General features: G+C 62.5%; 1 protein-coding gene across 2 annotated transcripts in view; it reads right to left on the bottom strand.

Moving 5' to 3' along the window:
- The window catches only part of PLXNA1 (plexin A1), a 54,590-nt gene that overhangs the window by 19,356 nt on the left and 13,594 nt on the right, over positions 1-21,640 (bottom strand). For both annotated transcript variants that reach the window (XM_063661703.1, XM_054481486.2), the window contains exons 4-19: positions 14,438-14,578; positions 13,322-13,422; positions 13,025-13,148; positions 12,790-12,943; positions 11,848-11,947; positions 10,106-10,220; positions 5,877-6,077; positions 3,917-4,013; positions 3,658-3,851; positions 3,404-3,555; positions 3,207-3,327; positions 2,718-2,854; positions 1,355-1,522; positions 1,003-1,096; positions 358-597; positions 130-273 (exon numbers count right to left, since the gene is read on the bottom strand). In XM_063661703.1, coding sequence (XP_063517773.1) covers positions 130-273; positions 358-597; positions 1,003-1,096; positions 1,355-1,522; positions 2,718-2,854; positions 3,207-3,327; positions 3,404-3,555; positions 3,658-3,851; positions 3,917-4,013; positions 5,877-6,077; positions 10,106-10,220; positions 11,848-11,947; positions 12,790-12,943; positions 13,025-13,148; positions 13,322-13,422; positions 14,438-14,578 — 2,283 coding nt within the window. The remainder of the gene's footprint in view (positions 1-129; positions 274-357; positions 598-1,002; positions 1,097-1,354; positions 1,523-2,717; positions 2,855-3,206; positions 3,328-3,403; positions 3,556-3,657; positions 3,852-3,916; positions 4,014-5,876; positions 6,078-10,105; positions 10,221-11,847; positions 11,948-12,789; positions 12,944-13,024; positions 13,149-13,321; positions 13,423-14,437; positions 14,579-21,640) is intronic.

The raw sequence follows: 21,640 nt of genomic DNA, 5'->3' as shown, positions 1-21,640 counted from the left end.
GGAGCTGGGCACCCTCTGAGTTAGGGGTGAGTCTCGGGCAAGGTCAGAGCTGGGGCTGTGCTAGTGGGGCAGGGTCCACAGATGGGGCGTGGCTCTCCCAGCTCCGCACCCCCGGGTGGACAGACGCACCGTGACCTTGTGCTGCCCAGTGAGGTTGGGCGCCTCGCACAGCAGTTGCGTCTCCGACACGGTGAGGGTGCAGGGTGTGGAGCCGATGAGCACCGTGTAGTTGAGTCGGGAGTTGCCGGGTGCAGGTGGCAAGAGGTTCCGGCCCTGTAGGAGGCGGGGGTGAGCCAGAGCCCAGGACGAGGGGCCTCCTCCCTGGCCTGGTCCAGCCTACGGGCAATGGTGACCTACCTTGAGGATGAGTGGGGAGCTGGGCTTCAGCTCCAGCAGGCCAGTGGGGCTGAGTGGCTCCAGTACGGGGTCAGGGTAGTAGACGAAGGAGGTGGAGTTGAGCACAAGCAGGGAGCGCACGTTGTCCATGACGAAGCCCAGCTCATCTGGCCGCTCTCCCAGCTCTGGTGGGCTGCGCACAGGGTTGGCCACAGACGGGGCGCGGCATACCATGGTGGTGTCATTGTACACCAGGCAGCCCTGGAGACACAGGGTGGGGATGCTGGACGGGACCTCCCCAAGTGGCCCAGCAGCTCCCAGTGACAGAGCCCCTGGCCTGAGGGCTGCCTGCTCCCTGCACAGATGATGCCAGGCACCAGCAGGGCAGGTCCTGGGCCACCCACCCCACGTGGACCAGGGACATGTGGCCTGAAGAAGAGGTGTGTGCAGCCGGCAACCCAGAGCCAGACCTTCCACCCGCCAGGCAGGACAGGTGCCTCCCCAGCGATCTCCAGGCACAGCCAAGGTTGGCATAAGCTGGGAAGGGGCAGGGGTAGGGGCAGGGGCAGGGGCAGGGACAGGGGCAGGGACACGGGTATTCCTAGCAGGAGCCCCATCCCAGGTGAAGGCCTGGACTGAGGTGGGCAGCTGAGGGCAGAGACTCACGTTCTCCCTCTCAATGCCTCCATACTTGGCCCGGATTCGGGGTTCACGGACAGTGGCCAGGTTGGTGCCCGTGACCGTTAGGAGGGTCCCACCGCTGGAACAGGACAGGGGTGGGGGGTCACCAAATGATGCTGGGGCCCAGTGAGCTGGAAACATGGGCCACAGCTCAGCCAGGCAAAGCCTGCTTTCCCCAAAGACAGGAAACAGGTAAAAGCTCTTGGCAAGGGGTGCTTCCCAGCAGGATAGCACCCAGCATGCAAGAGGGCCACCGCCAAGTGCCCAGTGGAAGAGCTCCTGGCTCGGTACTGCTCTCAATAGCTGGGGATAGGGAATGGCTGTTGCTGGGCCCCACCTGTTGATGCTCCACTCGGGGTCGATCCTCAGGATGGTGGGGTCCTCGGTGTAGTTGTATTTCACCTCGGGGTTGGTGAGCTGGGCGCGGTTGATGTTGATGATGATGGGAGCGCTGCCAGGGCTCTGCCCGGGGGGTGTCAGGCACCGGATCTCACGGGAGTTCCTCCTGGAGGTGCCCGAGTGGGACAGTGAGGAGCACACAGGTGGAACCCAGGCAGGTGGAATGCAGATGCATTGAGGGACGGTGGGAACAGCGCCATCTGTCACAGGTACTGCCTTGGGTGGCTGCATACTATCACCGCTACTTTCCTTCCCGGGGCTGTGCATGTCTGTCCTACCCTCGCCCTGGCTCCCAGCCCCTTCAGGCCCCCACTGTTGCCCAGCCTGGCATTTGGGACCCGGCCTGCCGCCTCTCCAGGTCTGCTTTCATCACAGCCTCCCTGTCGCCCACACCCACTCCTGGTGACCCTGGCCAGGGCTCCACACCCACCAGGCCTCTGCCTCCCCAGAGGCAGTAGGCAGCAGGCCCGTCCCACGCACACCAGGCTGGGAGGTAGGCTCATGCTGCCCTCCCTCTGTCCCTAGGGAGGGCAGGCGAGACTAAGCCCTGGCCCGACCTTCCCTGCCTGTCCCAGGGCCACCCTCACTCAGCCTGTGTTCCGAGTGCTGGGAGCCCAGCGCCCACTCCTACTACCCTGGGCCAGGCAGACACCTTCCCTCTCGGCACCTGTCCCAGTGGGAATACCTCGCCCTATCCCCGCATCCCAGGGGGCTGTGAGGAGACTAGATGAGCTGGCCTAGGTGGGGGTCACAGGGACACCCCACTGGGCAGGCAGCCGGGCATGGCCTGCACCTGGGTCCAGACCCTCAGTTCTTCCACCACTGCCAGGAGCCCCACAGCCACCAGGCCTCCTCAGCTGCAGACACCAATGATTAGTCTGATAACGGGTAATTACCACAGGAAAATATTTAAAGGGACGTTCCATTATCATCCCTAATCTAAAATTATCCATTTCAAGTCTCAGGGCTTTTGTTAAGATTTCTGTTTTCTCTCTTAAAAATTTTTAAAAACACCTCTTATTTTGTACCCAAGGGATTCCCCCCCTCCCCACAGGGAAGAACCAGGGCAGAGGCAGCCAGGTTGCCCCGCCCCACAAAGGCAGGCCCCGCGCCCATCACCGCCCAGTCCTACCACTCTGGAGGTAGCCTGTTTCCATGGTAACCTCAGCCTCTGGGTTTCACAGTGATCACCCCAGCCAGGCTCTCCATAGCCCCGTTGCCCAGGCAACAAGAAGGGGCATGCAACCATCTGAACCAGGAGGAGGGGCAGCCAGGCCCCCACCCCCACCTGCACCCCGTACCAGGAGAAGGAGCAGGGCCGGCCACCGACCGATACAGCCACATCACTGCCTGCGTTCAGGTGGCTTCCCTCGATGCCAATCCAGGTGCCCCCTGACAGAGGCCCGCGGGAGGGGCTCACACGGTAGAAGGTTGGTGTCTGCAGGAAGAGGGAACTTCCTGAAACTCTCAGGAAAGTCCCCCTCGGGCCACATGGGGACAGGCCCCACTTGGCCTGCTTACCCCCTCAGACAGTTCCCCAGACTAGGAGCCTACATGCCCGGGAGCTGCACTTCAGAGCCAGTACTCTCAGGTTTCTCAGGCACAGCCCAAGGTGAGCCAGGGAGCCCTGGAGCTGGCCTAGGCACAGGAGGGGAGGGGCAGCACCCAGGCCGTGGAAAAGCAGTGGCAGAGCGTGGCCAGACAAGGGGCCCTGAAGAGGCACAGGAGCCCTCAGCGGCACCCTCTCAGAGCAGCAGGGAATAGGGAGAGAGGGAGGGCAGCAGACTCACCACGAAGGTGAAGCGCTTGGGTGACAGGGCGCGGTAGTGCGGTGAGCAGTCCCGCACGCACACCTCCACCAGGGCGTCATGGGCACGCACGGAGCTGGCGTCCCCGATCTCACAGACGATCCTGTGGGCAGGCGGGCCTCAGGGGCTGCAGGAGCCCCGCCCCGTCCCGCCCCGCGCACACCCAGGGCTGCACTCACTGCTCCGCACTGATGTACTCGCTCTCCACGGGGCTGCACAGCACCTTGCCCACCCGCACGCCCAGACGCACGTCCTCGAATCGCAGGCCCAGGTTCTCGCCCGTGATGGTGAGCCGCGTGCCACCCTGCCTCGGGCCCGTCTCGGGGGACAGCTGAGGGAGGCAGAGGCTGAGGTACAGGCATCCCCGCAGGGCGTAGGGTGTGCGGTGGTGCAGGGCGGGGCATGGGGTGTGGGACAGAGCTGGGGGCCCTACCTTGAGGATCTTGGGGTCGGCGCAGCGACTGCTGCCGTGACGCGCATGCATCCATGATGCAGGTGTGTCGGCAGCGCAGTGGTGTCGCAGGGAGCAGCGGCGCTCGGCCACGCACCATCCGCACTCGAAGCGCGGGTCAGCCTTGAGGCAGAGGCCGCAGCTCTCGCGCAGGGCCGGGCACTTGTAGAGGTGCGCTGCGGGGAGGGGTGCGGTCAGCTCGGGCCCACCCACTGCCCACCCCGCCGGGGCGCCCACTCACCCTGGATGTTCTGTGGGTTGTCAATGACAAAGTTGCCGTTCCACACGACCGACAGGTTCACTGGCAGGTCGCTGACATCGTTCCCCTCGTAGGAGTACTGTTGGGTGATGGCGCAGTCAGGCTTCCCAGCTAAGCGGCCTCTAGGCCGGAGCCTCACGCCCACAAAGCCACCAGGGCGCCAGCTTAGGGGGAAGTTTCTGCAGCCACAACCGCTCCCTCTCCACCCTCACCCTACACAGGGCTTCCTTCCTGACTCCAGAGGCCCCTCTCTCCAGCCTAGCAACCATATGAGGTGCCCTTCCAGGGGAACCTCTGTGCTTCCCACAGTCACCTCCAAGGTGGCACCCACTTGGAGACCACCTCCAACCACAGGCAGCCTCTGACCACTCCCTGCAGTCAGCCAGGCTGGGAAACCAGGACTCCCAGCTGGCCCTAGAATACACATCAGCATGCTCTGTGAACCTCAGCATCTTTGCTGAATGGGCCAGGACTGCCCTGCCTTGAGGTGGGAGATCTGTGTCCCCCGACTGGGGCAGAGACAGGCAAAATCACTGTCAGGTGCAGCCCTGCTCCTCGTCCCCTCCTCAACAAGGCTGGGCTGGGCCCAGGGGAACTGCCCCTCCCAGGGAGCCTGGCTAGGACTCCAGCTGTGGCCCACTTTCTGCCGCAGATGACCTCAACTCTGTTCCCATGCTGGGGTGGTGCAGGGAGCCCAGCGTCTCCAAGGGACGGCCCGGCAATTCATCATTATTTTATCTGCAGGAATTTAATTGGATCCTATCAAATTCCCCGATACTCCCTCTTCCCTTTAAACACAGCTGAAGGGAAGATTAATGTGGGCCTGGTGAGAAGGGAGGGTGGGGAGGGAGACGCAGGTGGAAGGTGCAGGGCAGGCGAAGAGTTGGTGATAGAGCAGAAATGTCTGGAAAGGCTGGACGGCAGAGGGAACTCCAGATAGCTGTGGTGGCCAGGAGTGATCCTCATGGCTGACCTGCAACCCACCCTGCCCCAGGAAGCCTGTTGTGACCCTCCAGACCCTACGCCACACTGCTGGAACAGACCAGGGGTCAGTCAAGGGGCTTCGGACTTCTGACCCCATCAAGGCCCTCCCCAGGGCTTCCAGGGGATGGGGTCCAGCCAAGGCCTTGACGACAGCCCAGTGCCCCATGCAACAGCCCAGCCACCTGCCCCTGCAGTGAGTTCCAGGAAGCCCACTGCTCCCTGGATCACACCCATCCTGAGCAGAAGGGGAGACAGAGGCCTGCCAGGAGTGCAGGACTTCAGCCCAGGCCTCCAACTGCTGGGCAACTAGGCCCCACTCCCCCACTACTCAGGAAATGGCTGGCTCTATAGAGATCCCCTGTCACTGAACGCACTGCACCTGACAGTAAAGCTTTTCAAACACTATCGTGTCAGATCTGAAGATCTACACATGCTCGGACCACAGGCAACAACCGTCTGCTAGTGTGCAAGTGTGGGCCAATGGGAGTGTTTTCTGCATTTGGCCAGGGATGGATGGAGCCATGCGCTCTGGCACCCTGACCTCTGCCCTCCGGGAGCCACGGTGATGAAGGCTGGCAGCCACCTGGCTATTCCTGCACACACTCAGACCTGATGATCAGCCCATGCCTAAGACCCACGGAGGCCGCAATGTGCGAGTCCCATGAGTCTGGCTGCTGTCCACTCCCACACTCAGGCTGCTCCCACCACAGATCTGGGTGCTCTCAGCAGCTACCAGGACAGCATGGGCCCCCTGCAGCCCACTTGCCCACATGACCCAGGCACATCTGAAGGGCCTGGCAATGGCCTGGGGAAGCCAGGAGTGGCTTCTGACTCATCAGAGATACACGTGAGCACGTGCACCGCCCTTTGTGAACAAGCACACGCCAGGACCCAGGGCCGTGAGGATAACCAGCCCATTCCAGTTCACGGCCCCCAGCCCCTGCCTTGGCCACCTCACCGAGGAATTCTGGCACTGCAGGCTGGAGCTGTTGAAGCGCAGGGCAGTGACACGGGCCGGGCTGCCCGGGATGTGGAAGAGGCACTCATATCCACGCTGGCCTGACTGTGGCTGCGGCAGGTTCCGTGCGGCCAGGGTGATGGGCTTTACCACTCCCACTGGCACGTAGATCTGCGTGGAGGGCAGGATCTGTGGGCAGTCCTGGGGATAAGAAGAGTTTGGCTGAGCCCGGGGGCAGAGACCAGTGAGCAAGGTGCACCCCACTACGCTCCAGATGTGCACTGGGCCTGTGGTGCTCCCAGCGAAGCACCAATGTGCCCATTTTATGCACTGGCAAACCGAGGACCGCTGGCTGAGACAGTGACTGCATACTGTGACCCAGACAGGCTCTATTACCTCTGGCCCCTGAATGCCCTGCCCCATGTTCTAGGACCTCCACCATTCCAGAGACCAAAGGAGCCCCATCTGGTCAGCAGCTGAAAAGGCCCCAGAGGCAAAAGAGATTGGGGCTCTGGGGCTGCAGGCTCTGTGCTGGGGGCCCAGGGAGTGTATAAAAATAGCCAGAGCCCAGCAGAAAAACAGGCCTGGCCTCTGGGGCCAGCATTTCGGCAACAATAACTGATGCAATGGCCTGGCTTCCTTGCAGCATGGCTGCTGCTGGCCTCAGGAGATGGCGCCTCAGGAACACTGAGAAGCTGGGCTTTAAATAGGGATGCTGAAAACAGGCTGTAATCCCCAAGCCCTGCAACAGCCCCCAAGGCAGGCAGGAAAGCCCAGGCCCAGCTCTGCAGAGATTTTCCAGGACCCAAGAGGGGGCCTGGACTCTGGCCTGGCCCCTCAGGAGCTCCAGGGAAGCAGAGTTAACAAGGCCCAGCTGGGCAAGCTGACCACTAATCTCTGGGTCTGCAGGGATGCTCCTGTGTCCACTGGGGAGAGGCAGGTGGTGGCACCTTGCAGCTAGGGCCACTGGCCCCAACTTAGGGGTTGCACTTGCAACTCTGTGTTCCCACCACAGCTGCAGCCGGAAGGCACCGGCACACACAGTGGCCATACCTATGTCGTACCTCCCTGGCAGTCTGAGGCGTGCCCAGTGACTCTGCATGCTGAGGCTCAGGCTGGAGTCTCACCGTGACACGGGCCACCGTGGGCCTTGTCACCTTAGGGCCCCAGCCATGAAAACGGGTGGCTCAGGGCACTCAGACTCCTTTCAGTCCAAGCTAGGCTGCCTGTGAGCTCCCGAGAATGGTCAGTCTGAGACCAGCTGAGCTGCCCCCACCATCCACCCAACCAAAAAATGCCCAGAGGAGCCCAGGCGGCTCAGCCTGCAGCAAGCCAGAAGGTGACTATGGTGAGGCCCGGGCTTTGTTGGTGCCTGTAAGTCCAGGAAACCTCTTGGCCGGTAGCACGAGACATGAAGCTGGCTCACCTGGCGTGAGATCTCAGTCACGGCCCACCCCCAGAACCCAGGTCCCAGCCAGGAAAAAGCACCACCCACCCCAACACCAGTGTGAGTGTGTGGGCCCAGCACGCATCGAGGCCAATGTGGCTGGCCCCCACCTGCCTGCCCCATCACCCTGAGGCTGGCCTGTCCCCTCACCACCCCTGCCCTCCGCCAGGGGCAGGAAGCTGACTGGCTGCCTGGGCCACACCCGGTCCTCTCAGGTGCTCCCCGCACCCCCACCCCATCTCCTCCCCAACACCCAGCTGAGTGAGAACCCAGGAAGCTCGGCACCCATGGGGCCCACTGAGTCAGGCCTAGGCTGAAACTCCAGTGATCAACTGACTCTGACTCGACCTGGCCCGACTCTGACTCTGACAGGAGGCCCGCAGTGGCATGGGTCTCCTGGGATCAATGACAGTTCAGAGCCAGGTCCAGTTGTCCCCAAAGGCTCTGATTACAGCCTTTTCCCCAGTGCATAGTCTCCCCGGTAAAAGGCTGGAGGTCCTTCTTCAGAGCCAGGTCCAGTTGTCCCCAAAGGCTCCGATTACAACCTTTTCCCCAGTGCATAGTCTCCCTGGTAAAAGGCTGGGGGTCCCTCTGGGAAACGATGGGGGAGGTGCATTTTGCCAGCGCACAAGGCTCCTTCCTCAAGGGACCCCAGCCTCCCTTCAAGCAAGGAGTCTACAGACTTGCTCAGATCTGGGAGCTGACTGGTGGGACATACAACTGTTATGTGAAGACACGAACCACACCCCTCCCTTTCTGCAGAGTCCAGAAACAGGCATTTCTAAGAGAAAGTCCCGACTTCTCAGTGTGTCTCATGAGCTCCGCTTTGGTGGGGGCTCCACGTGGGAGCCCTTAGGCCCTGGCACACAGCACCAGCTGCCTCCATGGCCCCAGTCCGGCGGCCCTTCCCATCAACATGCACAGGCCACTCCGCCTTCAGACAAAACACACAGACCCCAGCATGCAGGCAGGCACAAGAAGGGGCCAGAGACCCCCTCCCAGCATGGGGGCAGGGGGCGGGCGGCAGCCTTGGGGGTTAGGCCTAGCTGTCTCAGCAGGAAGCTGAATGTAGTACACTCCTGTCTCAGGAGGTGGCCTGAGGAACCCACCAGAAAGAGACGGAAAGAGGGCTTGTTGGTGGGGGGCGACTGCCACTGGCCATTGTGCCCTGAGTCCGGGAGGACTCACATCACGCCCCTTAGGAATGGCTCCATAAAAATCTGGGACTCAAGCTAAAAAAAAAAGTATTTGTGGAGAGAATCCACTACCCAAACAGTCCTGTGACCCCACACGCGCCCCTAGACCAGCCCTGCCTGCTCTGCCTCCCCAACCCTGAGGCCCAGGGACACTACTCCAGGGCCCACTTCCTCCACTCCCCAAGGGTGCCTCGAAGTTCATGGCATGGATGCAGAGGGCTCAGGGAAGGCCGCCACTGAGGAATTGGGCTATCTCAGTCCCAAAACCATCCCAAGCTGCCCAGGGCCCTGCTACCACCCCTGACGACCGCTGTGCTGCCCCCCACAGCTCGAACCCTGGGCTGCGCACAGCACCAGAGCCACTGCATCTGCACATCATCCCCACAGTGACTTCACGCCCGGCTCTCCCTGGCCCAAGAGGCCCCCAGAACCAGCTCTCGCCTCAGATTCCACCGTGGGCTCTGCCCATACCCCAGGACACCTTGGCCTGGCTCCTCAGGCAGGCCGCACCCCCAGAGAAGCGCCCCACTGTGTCCCTGGCTCCTGCACACCCACTGTTACAGGCAGTCACCCTGACACAGGCACTGTGGTCCCTGCTGCCCCGGGCTACCCTCCACCGCTGTCCTGTGCCCTGATGTCATGCCAGGGAGCAGAAAAGTCCAGTCCAGAGGGTGATGCTGGGGGCCAGGGGGCCTCTGTGAGAAGGTACCCAGAGAAGAGAGGGCCACCATGCAACTTCCTCAGCCCCCAGCTCCCAGCCTGGCAGGGAAGTGCAGCCCAGCTGCAGCCTCCAAGATCTCCCTGGCAAGCAGAACCTGCCCCCTCCAGCCAACAGGCAGAGTGTCCACAGCAAAGGAAAGGGACCTGGCTGCAAGTCCCAGCTCCACACCCACAGCCGGACCCGGTGGGGATGGGGGTGGGGGCTGCCACAGCTCCAGCCTTAGCTTTGCCACTCAGCACCTGTGGGCCCTGGGTCCTGCCCTGTCCTGCTACTAAGCGCCTCAGGTTCCAGAAGGAACAGCCCACTGTTCATAAAGCCAGTGCCTTGCCCAGCCCGGAATAATTACTACCTAATTACTAGCAATTACCACTCAGCGCCTGGCGATTCCAGAACCCACCAGCCTTCAGGCACGCTAGGCCGGCAAGCTCCCCTGCCCGACACGGAGGCCTCTGTGCCTGCCCAGCCAGGCACCCGCACTCCAGGCTCTGCCCGTACCTGCTGTGCAGCCTGACAGTGCCCCCAACTGCACCCAGGAGCCTGTGTCTGTAGCCCCCAACACAGAGGCCCAGGGACAGAACTCATCTAAGGCTTTTCTCCCTCCCTGAGTGTCACGAAGGACATCCAGGGGTCACCAACAAATACCACAGGCCTGACTTCAGGCCAAGATAGTGACCCCACAGGCCTCCCAGCTGGCATCCAGGGTCACCTCGCTGACCCAGCCTGGTGGTGCGTGCACCACACGTTGACATCCCAGACGCCCACAAGCGCTCCCTGGGCCAGGTCTCAGGTGACACCCAGATGGGATGTCTCAACCCAGTTCTGTTCCACCTCTGAAAACCTGACCTTCACCCTTGCCCGGCCTTACCTCAGACACGTTGACACGGCCCTCCAGGAAGGCGCAGTCAGCCGCGTTGTGCGTGCACACATGGCGGTATTTGCACCAGTGGCAGGGAAAGGAGCCGTTGACACAGGACAGGCAGCTGCAGGGAGAGGGTGGGTGCTGAAGCCTGGGGACCCGCAACCACATGGGGTCACCCATGATCAGAAGGACACTGTGCCGCCCCTGCTGGTATTCACAGTGCCACTTCAGGGCCTTGGCACTGACTGCCCCTGGCCTGGAAAGTTCTTCCCCCAAACCTGAATGTGGCTGCCTCTCTGCCTCCTCACAGCTCCCCGACAGCTGGTCTTGCCTGCCTACCCTACTGACCCCAGGCTCCCTTTCCTCTTTGCCACTTTTTCCTCCAGAGCCTTGATCACCACCTGACTGCCAGCCAGGCATGGATGCTCACACCAGAAATGTGTTAGTGCAACTAAGGAACTTCATTTTAAGTCTTGACTCCTTTTGGCAAACTTAGATTTAAACTGAAGCAGCATGTGCTGCCACAGAGCTGGACAGGGCCATGCACATCACCTCCCTGCAGAAAGCAGGATCACCGGGGCAGGAGCTTGTCTGTTTCCCTCTGATGCACCCCAGGGTCTGCCAGGCTGGCCACTGTAGGTGCTCTGCCTACAACTCAGCCTTGCACAGGGCTGGCACCTTGCCATCTCAACAGCCTCCAGGAAGACACCACCTCCATCTCCTCTCCAGGATCTCCTGACCCGCCAGCTCTCCCAACCACCCTGCTTCTCCTGTAGCCTTCGGCCCCCTCCAGGCCTCTGCCCCAGAGATCCCCCACCCCACCTGGGACAGGAGATGCTGCATCCTGGAAATAAAAAGCCTGCTTGGCTCACGGCAGTTGCTCCACAAAGAGCTGTGACAGAGTCCATCTGTGAGTCAGTCAACAAACAAAGGCATACCTGAAAAACCAGGCACCTCCTGTCTCTGAGGCCAAACCCTACTGCCTCAGCCTGGGTCCTCTGGTTCAGGGAAGGAGTGATGGCTCTCCTCTAGGCTCACAGTGGGACTCACAGGAGGCCCCCAGCTCCTCCCATCCTTCCTCTGAGGCTGGGGGTGCTCACAGCCAAAATGGGCAGCAGGTGTAGCAGCTGCCTCCTAGCACACTCCCTGCCCAAGCAGGGGGCCTGCACAGGGGCCAGCACCAACCAGAGGGGACCTGGATGCTGCACCGTCCAACAGTAGCCTGCCACAATCAGAAGCAGCAGGCACCCAGGGACCGTGTCTGGGCTCCTGCTCAGGCCTCCAAACCAGCCCTCAGCTGCTCAGGCCCCCAAACCAGCCCTCAGCTCCTCCCTGAGCGCCTCCCCTCCACACCAGTGCCCATGGGCCACTGTCCATACCACGGTGGCAACATTGCACAATGTGCCCTTGCAGCCATACACAGCCACCTGGGGCCCTACAAGATCCCTGTGGGGCAGGCACTGCTGCCCACTCTGACCGCTGCTTCCTGGTGCGCCTGCCCCAGCCTCAGGCACCCTCTGCACTCATGGCCTTGCCCTGGCTGGCTCCTCTACCTGCAAGCTGCTCTCACAGTGGCCTCTCCTCCCTCCCTGACCGCCCAGCCTCAGGAGCCCCAATCATGGAATCACCATCTGCTGCCTGGCCACATGAGGACAGGTCTGCAGACAGCGAGCACAGCGGGACCACAGGGACGGGAGTGGGGCAAGTAGCCCAGGCCCAGGTGAGCGGAGGGGCCTAGAGACACTCACGACTGGTGGACGCTGCAGTTGTAGAAGACGAAGTCCACAGACGCAAACTTCTTCCCTGTCTCCTTGGACTTTAGGTAGAGTTTTACCACCCGCTGGTCTCCTGCACGAGCAGCACGGCTGAGTCACCAGGACTGCCTGCCCAGGACTCCCACACAGGGCAAGTCCAGACGGGAACAACTTGCCCGGAGACCCTCCTAGCTGCCACCGTCAGTCGCATCAAACACGCATCCAGCCCCCTCAGCCCCCAGGTGACCAGGGCCTGGGATCTGCCCTGCTTGCCTCCTGCTCAGTAGTGTGAGGGGTTGAGAACCACGAGGCTCTCCCCAGGCCCCCAGGCTGCCTGCTCCTGTGGAAGGGCCTGCAGAGCGACTGTCCAACGGGCTGTGGCAGCCAGAGGGGTCCTGCACCCCAAGTCCCCATGAGACTGTCCCCCACCCAACCTGAGCCCCACATAGCCCACCCCTCACCCACTCCCACCTCCAGCCTGCAGCCCCCAGCAAGACCCCAGGTCTCCGCCATGTGGTCCCTTCATCCCACCTACCCTGATTCTGCCCTGCTCTTCCACCCTCTGGGTCACCATGGGACACCTAAAGACCTTAATGCCAGTAGGGATGGCAATAATTATGGTAGTGGAGATGAAGTATGCTCATGTGTCTATGTCTATTCCTGCTGTAAATATATGGTGAGCCCATAAGATAAATCCTAAGAAGGACGTATCCGCTGTCCACCTCCCTGGTAGGAAGGCTCTCACTCTGGCTGCATGCCTGGAGGGTTTTCTCCACTCCCAGACCAGCAGGTGGTGAGAGCCCCCCCCATATCAGCTGTCAGAGTGTCACCAACATGCCCTTGGAACTGAACAAGGGAGGCACTAAACAGGCAGCAACTGGATTGCAGCCCTGGACCTGGCCAGGCAGCGGGCACCACTGTGTTGGGGCCACTCACCCTGGCCCCGCGTGATGGGCGCCACCTCCCGGGCGGAGGGCGAGCGGCAGTGGATCCGGCCATCCTCCAGGACGCTCTCAGATTCCGTGAAGTCCTCGAAGGAGCAGTTGACGCCAGCTGAGAGGTCAGGCACATTCCAGGCCTGCAGCACGAGCTGGGCAGGCAGCAGGAGGCGTGGTGAGCAGGGTCCCCATGGCTGTCCCCCACACCTTACCCCCTGGGGTGCCACACTTACTGGGACCTGGGACATGGTGACAGACACATTGCGGGGCTGCACAGTCAGCTGCACACACTGCAGCAGGTCTGCGGCAAAGCGCTGGGGCTCGTCTGCTCGCTCACAGGCGTCCCGCCGCGAGCAGCTGCAGGCAGAGGGGTTGAGGCTGGGCGGATGGGGAGACCTACAGGGCCTGCCTGCCAGGTGGGACCTGGGCAGAGAACTCGGGGTGGCTTGCCCTGCACCAGGCTCCCCCTCCCCCACTGTGAGACCACCATGGCCCTCCCTGCCTGCCCCCGCCCACCTGCCCAGACTCACATGCTGTGCAGGACACACCAGCCACAGTGGGGGTCCCGTGACCCCAGACACAGCTCACAGGACGTGTACTGCACACAGCTCTCCACAGGCACCCGCGTCACCTGGGGTGGGGGAGGTATCAGGCCCCTCCAGTACCACCCCAAGGGTCCTTGACCATCCTCACCTCTGACTCCCTACTCTGCTCTCCTTAGGCCCAGGGAGGCCCTGCACTTGTTCTCAGTCTATTCAAAGGCAGATCTGGTGACCCTGCCCTGGCCAAGCCAGGTCGCACAGGTCAGGCCTCTGCCCTGGAAACCCAGGGGGCTGCAGCGGGCCCCAATCCTAAGCTCCAACGCAGGCCCAGACAATGCTCAGAGGGGCAGGCTGGGCCCCAGCTCACTCTGGCTCCTTGGCTCAGCCCAGCATCCCAGTGCCCACGGAGGCACGTCCCTGAGGTCCCCAGGAAGGCAGAACCCCACTGCACCCAGGAGGGGCAGAGGAAAAACGAGCCAGCCACAAGGGCAGGGAGGCTTGGCCTGAGCTGGTGTGCCCAACCTGGCCCCACCTGCCCCATCTGCCCACCCTCCAGCTGCCATGAGGTTACCAGGTTGGGCCAAAGGGCAGGGGTGGACTCCAGGCAGGCCCGGCCAGGGACTCAAGTCCGTGGCCTTACAGAGCTGGGCCAGGCACCAGGCTGGGTAGACCAGGCCAGCCACAGGCCCCGTGGGTAGACCCACTGGACAGAGACCCAGCCCTAGGCCTGAGGACTCAGGGGCCCAGTACACACCCCAAACCCTCCAGTGACACCTGCCTCTGAAATTGCTCTCCTTCACACATCTGTTTCTGTGGTCAGGAAGTCAACAGGGGAGGGGTGGGAATGCCAAACCCAGCCCAGGAGAAAATGGAGGCAGCAATGAGGCTGTGGGGCCCCTGGTAACCAGACCAGTTCCCCTGCAGACCCAGCCGAGCCCACAAGTCTGCAGGGAGGCAGAGCACAGACCAGCTTGAAACTACTTTCACCAGGAGCCATGGACGCCCAACTTGTGATGTGGCCCCACCCCTACTGCTCTGTGACTGGGGTTCCTGGTAGGAAGGCCCCCACCTTCAGCCACACCGTCTGACTGGTGCAGCACCCACCTGCTTCTCGGTCATGGCGTAGAGGTACTGGTGGTTGGGGCTGAGGACGAGGTCTCGCAGGATGGGGCTGCCCTCCTGGGCCACCACACTCTCGTAGGCCAGGGCTGGCCGGCCACCAGGGTTTGAGAGGTCCACCAGGATCTGCGGCAGCAAGGGGCCCTAACTGGGGCTGTGCTGATACCTCCCTGACCCAGCTCCACCCCCCACGGAAGGTCAGGGGTCTAAAGCTCCTCCCCGAGCTGCCCAGACATGCATGAGCAGAGAGGACCAGCGCCAGCCATACTCACTCTCCACATCCCCAGCCCCAGTCCCAGTGCAGGGCAAACTCAGACCCCAACAGGCCAGTCTGGGACTCAGCCCCTTTAACAGTCAGCAGAGGCCAGAAGGTATTAGGGCCTGGAGACAACCACAGCCCAGCACCCACCACGGAGCAGCATGGCCACACCCAGGGTGAAGGCTACAGGAGTCCCACGGGTGCCTAACCATCCCTGGGGCCAGGCTGGGCTTTTGAAGGAGGGACGTTGGTTGTCGGGGGCAGAGGCCAGGGCTCGCAGGAGGTCTAGGGCAGTGGACCAGGAGACTCCAGAATGGGGTATCCTAGGGGTGGGGGCATCCTGGCAAGGCAGTGGAGGAGGGTGGGCGTCTCATCGGCATGGAAATGTATTCCAGATCCCAAACAAACCAGGCGTTAATTAGCCAGCTCTTCTCTGCAGCTCGCGATGCTGCAAGTATTTTTAGTTGCTTTTACCAAACAAATGTATTTAATTAACAGAGAGACCCAGGGGGCTTTCCAGAGATGGGACTCTTGGGGCGTGTCTGCCCAGCTCTGAGTCCGGGGCAGGCTCTCAGGCTGCGGACTGTGGCCTGCTTCCCCCAGCCTGACCTGCTCCTGCTCCCGCTCTACCTCTCCACTTCCACCTCAGGGCAGGGGCCTAGGCCCAGACTCAGTACCCCTCCTCTGTATCCTCACTCCTCACGGTTACAGAGCAGGGCAGGTCCAGGGCAGCAGGGCCCAGCGAAAGCCCCTGGTTGGAGTCCGATCCATCAGGCCTAGGCTGAGGGCGGCCAGCCAGGGTGGGGCGCTGTGTTTCTGGGCCAAAGAGGCTGTCGGCTGGGAGAGGGGGAGGGCCGCATTCCTGAGCGCCGCCGGCCACCCCCCACATCCGCTCAGCTGCCTCGCCACCAAGCAGGCTTAAGTCAAACCAGACCCGGAAGAGTGGAGCCCAAAGCTGGGCAGGGGAGGAGGTGGCCAGGATGGGCCCAGCTGCACTGGCTGCAGGGCCATGGCCCACGGCCTCTGGTAGGAGAGATGCAGGGACAGCGGGCGGCCCAGGAGCAACCAGGACACGGCCGCCCAGCACCCCTGCCGATGGGGCCTGGACTGCACCCACACCCACACCCAGTGCACCCATGCCTGCCTGCTCTGCAGCCACAGCAGCATTGGGAGTCCTTGTTCAAAATGACCACTGGCCCAAGGCCTGCCCGACGGACGCTTAGGATGCCAGCACCACAAACCCCCTGCCTTGCTCTGGGTCAGTGGCCAGAGGCAGGTACTCAGACCCAGGTGGATGCCAGCCAGGACCAGCCTCTGGACCACAGTGCCTGGGTCCAAACTTCTCTCTGCCTCCCTCAGACAGAGTTGTTCTGAGGATTACATGAGGACCAGGCCAGGTGTGCCAGGCGGGAGCAGGGGAACCCAGGGTGGCCAGGCCCACAGCAATCACCGCACCTGAGCAGCCAACCACACATCCAGGCCAGCGGCTTAAGACAGCCACCAGGGAGTGGGGGCAGGAAGGCGAGGAGGGCAGGACACAGACTGGGTGGAGGCTGGGGCAGGTGTGCCCAGTGTGCAGATCTGCGGCTCCAACCTGGAAGACCCCGGTTAGGGACTGTGATTCCTCTCATCTCCATCCTCACTGCCCTGTGGATATCCCCAGTGGCTTCCCACTGTGAAGCCCAGCCCCAGCTCCCCCTCCCCTACCAGCACCAGGGGATATGGCCCCTGGCCCCTCTTGCCCCTGGTAGCAGAGCCCCTTCAGCCTGAGCTGATGGACCCTGGCCCGGCATGCAGGGAGCACTTGAGAGGTGTCTCAACAAGGACATGACCCGCCTCCCCAACAGCCAGGGCCACATGATGCCGGAGCCTGACCCTGGCCCGGCCTGCCAGGCATCCACCCACTCAGGGTTGGGGGCACAGATATCACACCAAGGGGTGAAGAAACAGGTCAGAGAAGGGCAGGTCCAGGGGGCACACCAGCTCCAAGGCAAGGAACGGTGGGTGAGGGGTGCAAGGAGGGGTCCCAGGAAGGGAAGAAGCCATAGGAGCTTCTTCTGGAGCTGGGCCCCAGGCTCCAGATTGCCCCGCTCCGCCCAGCAGCATGCTGACTGGACAGTTGGCTCTGACAGCTGCAGCCGGGAGTACACGCGTCCAGCTGTCCATCCGCCATGTACCCATCTGTCCACCCACCTGCCACCCCCACCCCTTCATACACACAGGCTGGGCCCAGGGAGACAGAGCCCCAGGAGAGGCCATGGCATGGCCAGTGTGAGCCGGGCATTGGGGAGGCCACTATGGCACAGCACACCAGACCAGAGGATGGATGTGATGCAGGGGCAGGCCCCACACTGTTCACTGAGGCGCCACGGTCCAGACTCAGCAGGGCCCCTGTGCACCTACACATGTTCTGCAGGGCATCCAGCTAGGACAGTGGTCCCCAGGACACGTGTCTGTGTCCTAGCCAGAGTTCAGGGTGAAGGGCCTGTGCAGCCAAGCCAGCTTTATCAAACCACACAGACGGGAGGTAAGCTGAGACTCACACAGCACCTGCCAGAGGAACCCTGGGCCCTGGACCCGCAACTGCACCCGGGAGGAGTACAGACGCTGCTCGTAAAGTGGGAAGGGGGAGCCAGCACCCAGCAGGAGGGCATTCCAGGAGAACCAGAGCACAGGGGCACAGACGGCAGGTGGACCTGAGGCCAGAGCGGGTGGCAGGACAGCGGGGCACACACCGGCCGGGAGCCCACGTGCTGACGCCCACACCCTGGCCACAGCTGTCCACTTGCAGGCCACCTGCCTGGAGGCAGCCCACCCTCGAGGTGGCTGGGCCCAGAAGACCCTCCCACAGCAGCTGGGCAGCTGGCAGAGCAAACGAGAGGCTTGACGTGTCCCGGGCATGGGGCCGGGCCACAGGCATGCCCTGGAATCCTCCCCCAGCTGCCACCTCCTTGCTCTGCAAATCTTTCCCCAAAGACCACCAGAACCTTCCACAACTGGCCCCAACAGCCCACCCTCCCACCTCCCAGCACAAACCAGGAGCTGGCGCTGCCCATGCATGCCGCCCCATGCTTGAGAGGACTCTCCCCTTGACCCAAGGGGCTTCAGCAGAGCCAGCAGCCTCCCTGGATATGCCCCTCAGCTGCACCAGGCCCCCACCCCACCCCTGGCTGGCGGAACACGGGATGTCCCCACCTGCTTCTGCCTGGACCGTCTAACCCTGGGGTACCTGTCCTACATGCACACGAGCGAGTCGACTCTGGGCTCGGAGCCGAGACCGAAGTGCAGTCCCAAGGCACCAGGTCCCGAGGCCTCTCAGTGCCCAGGCCAGGCCAGGCATGGCCCTCACTCCTGGACTGAGCACCTCCTACAACCACAGGGCTCACCTGATCCTCCCCACAGATAGGCCAGGGAGCAGGTTCACCCCTTTGCCCCCAGGACACAGCAGGCAGGGCTCACTGCAGGCCCCAGGCTGGCCCTGCTGGCTGTACCCACTCCCATCACCGCCACAGCCCTGGCCAACTGCTGCCGGCGGACAGCTGAGGGCCCGGCCAGGTCAGCTGTCCGTCCCGCCCAGAGCCAACAAAGGGCCCATTCTCCGGGCTGAGGGCAGGCGGGGGTGCCGGGAGGATGGCTGGGCCGCCCAGGCTATGTGCCAGGACCGGCACGCGCCCCAGCCGCTGGGAGGCAGGGGGCTGCCCGGCTTGGCCCTGACCTGGCAAGGGGAGTTGCCCAGCTCTGCCTGCCCCATGATGGCAGCCAGGGGCCTGGCCCTCCCCCTTCCTGTGAGGCAGGGATGCACCTGTGGAGCTGCCTCCTGGCTCCAGGGCTGGGAGAAGGACAGGACGAGGTAGGGACAGGCAAAGACCAGGGGCAGCAGCTAGGGAGGTGCCCACACGTGGAGGCCTCACACACCTCTCAGCCCTTCTGCAGAGGCAGCTGCCAAACCTGTCCCCAGCCTGAGGTGGGCCCAGGAAGGGCTGCCCAAGGGGCAGGAGCCTCTGCTGCCCTCTCTTCTCAGGACCCCCACAGGGTGCAGAGCCCACCTGCCCCTCCCCTTCCCAGCCAGAACTGCACAGCTGAGGTAGGCCCCAGCGGACCCACTCCCAGACCCTCCTCACCCCTCACAGGACTGCCCCCTCCTCCGGCTGTGGCCAGGTTCTAGGCCTCCTTCCTGGGTCCCCACCACTCTCAGAAAGGCCAGGAGGAACTTGATACTGGAAAAGCAATTAGCGATTTCCTCTTGGCAGTAATTGGGTAATTAAAACAGGATTTGCAGGAAGCCCGAGGGCTGGAATCAGGCCAGACACACCTGTCGGGGGAGAGGGTGTCCTAGGAATCCCATCTCTTCCACCCCCAACCCCCAGCACACAGGAGAGAGCAGAGACTGAGGTCAGGGTCCTGGCAGGTGAAGGACAGCCAGGGCTGCCTTAGACAGGCTCCAGCCTACCCCAGCAGCAACCCCTCAGCAAGGAGTGGACCTCCCCAACCCCTGGTCTCATCTGCCAACATCCACCTCACAGAGCTGTGTGAGAATTCAGGAGCTCATGGTTCCAAAGGGGAAAGGAGGCATGTCTGCTTGGCCCTGCTGCAGGGCAGATGTGCACAGCTGCCTGGGGAACCTAGCCTCCAGCTGGTGAGGCCACACCTGGTGGGGCCACCATGAACCACCGTAGACCGCATCACCTCAGTCACATACCACTGCCTGGGCTCCGGGCTAACCTGGGGCTTGGCCAGAGTCTCCGCCACAGCCAGGCTGTCACCAGCACGGGTCCTGTGAGGATGCAGGCAGCAGGGACCATCTGCCCCAGTGTCTTTCCTCAAACCCACCAGCCGCCTGGTGCCCTCTCTCCTCCATCCTGTGACCTCAATGCCACCTCCAGCTCTGACCCTAGTGCCACTCCATGGCCCTGGGCCCTCAAAGACCCACATCAGCACCTACGCCCCATCCAGCTGGTCCTGCCACCTTCTCTGGTGAAGTGACCCACCACACAAGCACAGTGTGCCCGAGGCAGCCCCTGAAACCACAAAAAGGCACAGTGCACTTCCCAGCAGTGTGCCTCCCAGAGGGGGCACCTCTGAGCTTTGGCCCTCCCGTTCCTTGTCTCCAGAACACCCTTCCAGCAGACCACCCAGCCCCCTGGGTTGTTCCAGCCTCCATACCCACTGCACGCTGCCAGCGCCTCCTACACCATGGTCTCTGCTGTGGTTGGGACCACAGGCCCCATGTGCCTGTGGGGGAAGGTGACTGCCCGGTGTGGATATTCACAAGGCCGCCCCTGCCAGGCTGGCCATGAGCCCGAGCACACACAGGACAGGGCATGGGGAAGCCACTGCTGCCTCCACCTTATCAATGGTGTTGAGGGGCCCGTGCCCGGGCTTAGGCCTGACTGGCCAGGGCTCTCCATGAGTGCCCCATGGGTGGCCCTGCCAGCCACTGGGAAGCAGAATCGATGCTTATGCACCTTCACATACCACCAGCTCTGGGACGGCACTCATTATGCCTACAGGGCAAACAGGAGATCACTCCCTGCATCCTCATGGCTCGGCCCACAGTGGCCAACTACATCCAGGAGAGGCGGAAAGGGGGCAGGCACACACTCACCAGGAAGCACAGATGTCGGCAGGTTACCGTGCAGGGCCCCGCGAAGGAGACTGGGACTGCTGGCCTGGGCGGGCAGTGGCAACCCACACTCAGGCCCCACAGAGAGCAGCCACAACAGACAGCTGGCTCTGCCCCATCCCACCAAGACCACCAGCGGGGGCACAGCAAAGACGGACCCGGTGGCCTGCCCCGGAGCACCTGCTTCATGCCTATCGACCCCGCATGCTGCTGGGCACTGCCACAGGCCGCCACCAAGTCTTTCAGCAGCAGCAGAAGCGGTCCCAGAGAGTTAAGGAAGAACAACAACAGAGGCTCCACAGCCTGGCTCCCAGGCTGAAACCCAACAGAAATCCATCCTTCTGCCACAGGAATCCACATACAGCCATGCTTACAACAGGCCTGCAAGGACTGGCAACACCATGGCCATCCAGAGTGGGCAGGATGCACAGGCATGTGTGCTTGAAACACGCAACATGAGGACATGGCACGCACCACAGCTGCCCACAGTAAGGAAGAGTCTTGCCAAGCAAAAGATGATGACTCAACCCCAGAGCCCACATAGCAGCACACAGCGTCAAAGGAGCCGGCCAGGGCGGTCACCCTGGGAAGGGAAGGACCAGGAGGGGCTGCTGGGGATGGTGGGTGCCTATGCTCTCCCGTGACACACCCCCAATGCACGCTTCCATGTGTGTCACTTCCATGTGGCGTCTGTCACAGGCTGACCATGCAGGGCACAGGACCCTCCTGCAGGCTCGGGAGTGGGCTGCATGCTGCAGGTGCAAGGGGCACCAAAGAACGCCAACAGTGCAGCACAGGCTGTACCTGGGAATGACTGCAGGCTTCAAGGGCAAGTCATTGAAATCAACTCCCCTCGTCCCTCCCTCAACAACACACAAGATGAAACTCAATGGTGAGGGACAGCAGCCTCTCCACGGCTAAGGGGCTGGGGGCTCAGTCCTGCCCTGCACCTCCCTTGGGTCAGGGCTGCCTGTGGCCAGCACACTTCTTGCCCCCCCGGCTCCAGCTTTTTCAGGACAGTCTCCTACCACATCCCTGGCACAGACCCTGGACAGGGAGGCTCACTACAGACCTGAAGAGGCTCAAGTTGCCAACCCCACAGTGGGCACCTGCCACCAACTGCCTTGCACTTGCGTGGGCTGTGAGATGCCACTCAACTTCCAGAACTTACAAATTCCAAAATCCTGCCTGGGGTCTGGGGGTATGAGGGGAGTGCAAAGAGGCCTCTAAAGCATGCTGGAAGCTTCTAGAGCAGCGGGGCCTCTAGGGGGCAGGTGTTCCTTGTCCCCAGGCAGCCTAGGCACAC

This window comes from Pongo pygmaeus, chromosome 2 (assembly GCF_028885625.2).
Source record: "Pongo pygmaeus isolate AG05252 chromosome 2, NHGRI_mPonPyg2-v2.0_pri, whole genome shotgun sequence".
NCBI lineage: Eukaryota > Metazoa > Chordata > Mammalia > Primates > Hominidae > Pongo > Pongo pygmaeus.
Note: the sequence above shows the minus strand (reverse complement) of the source record. Positions and strands in the feature narration are given on the sequence as shown.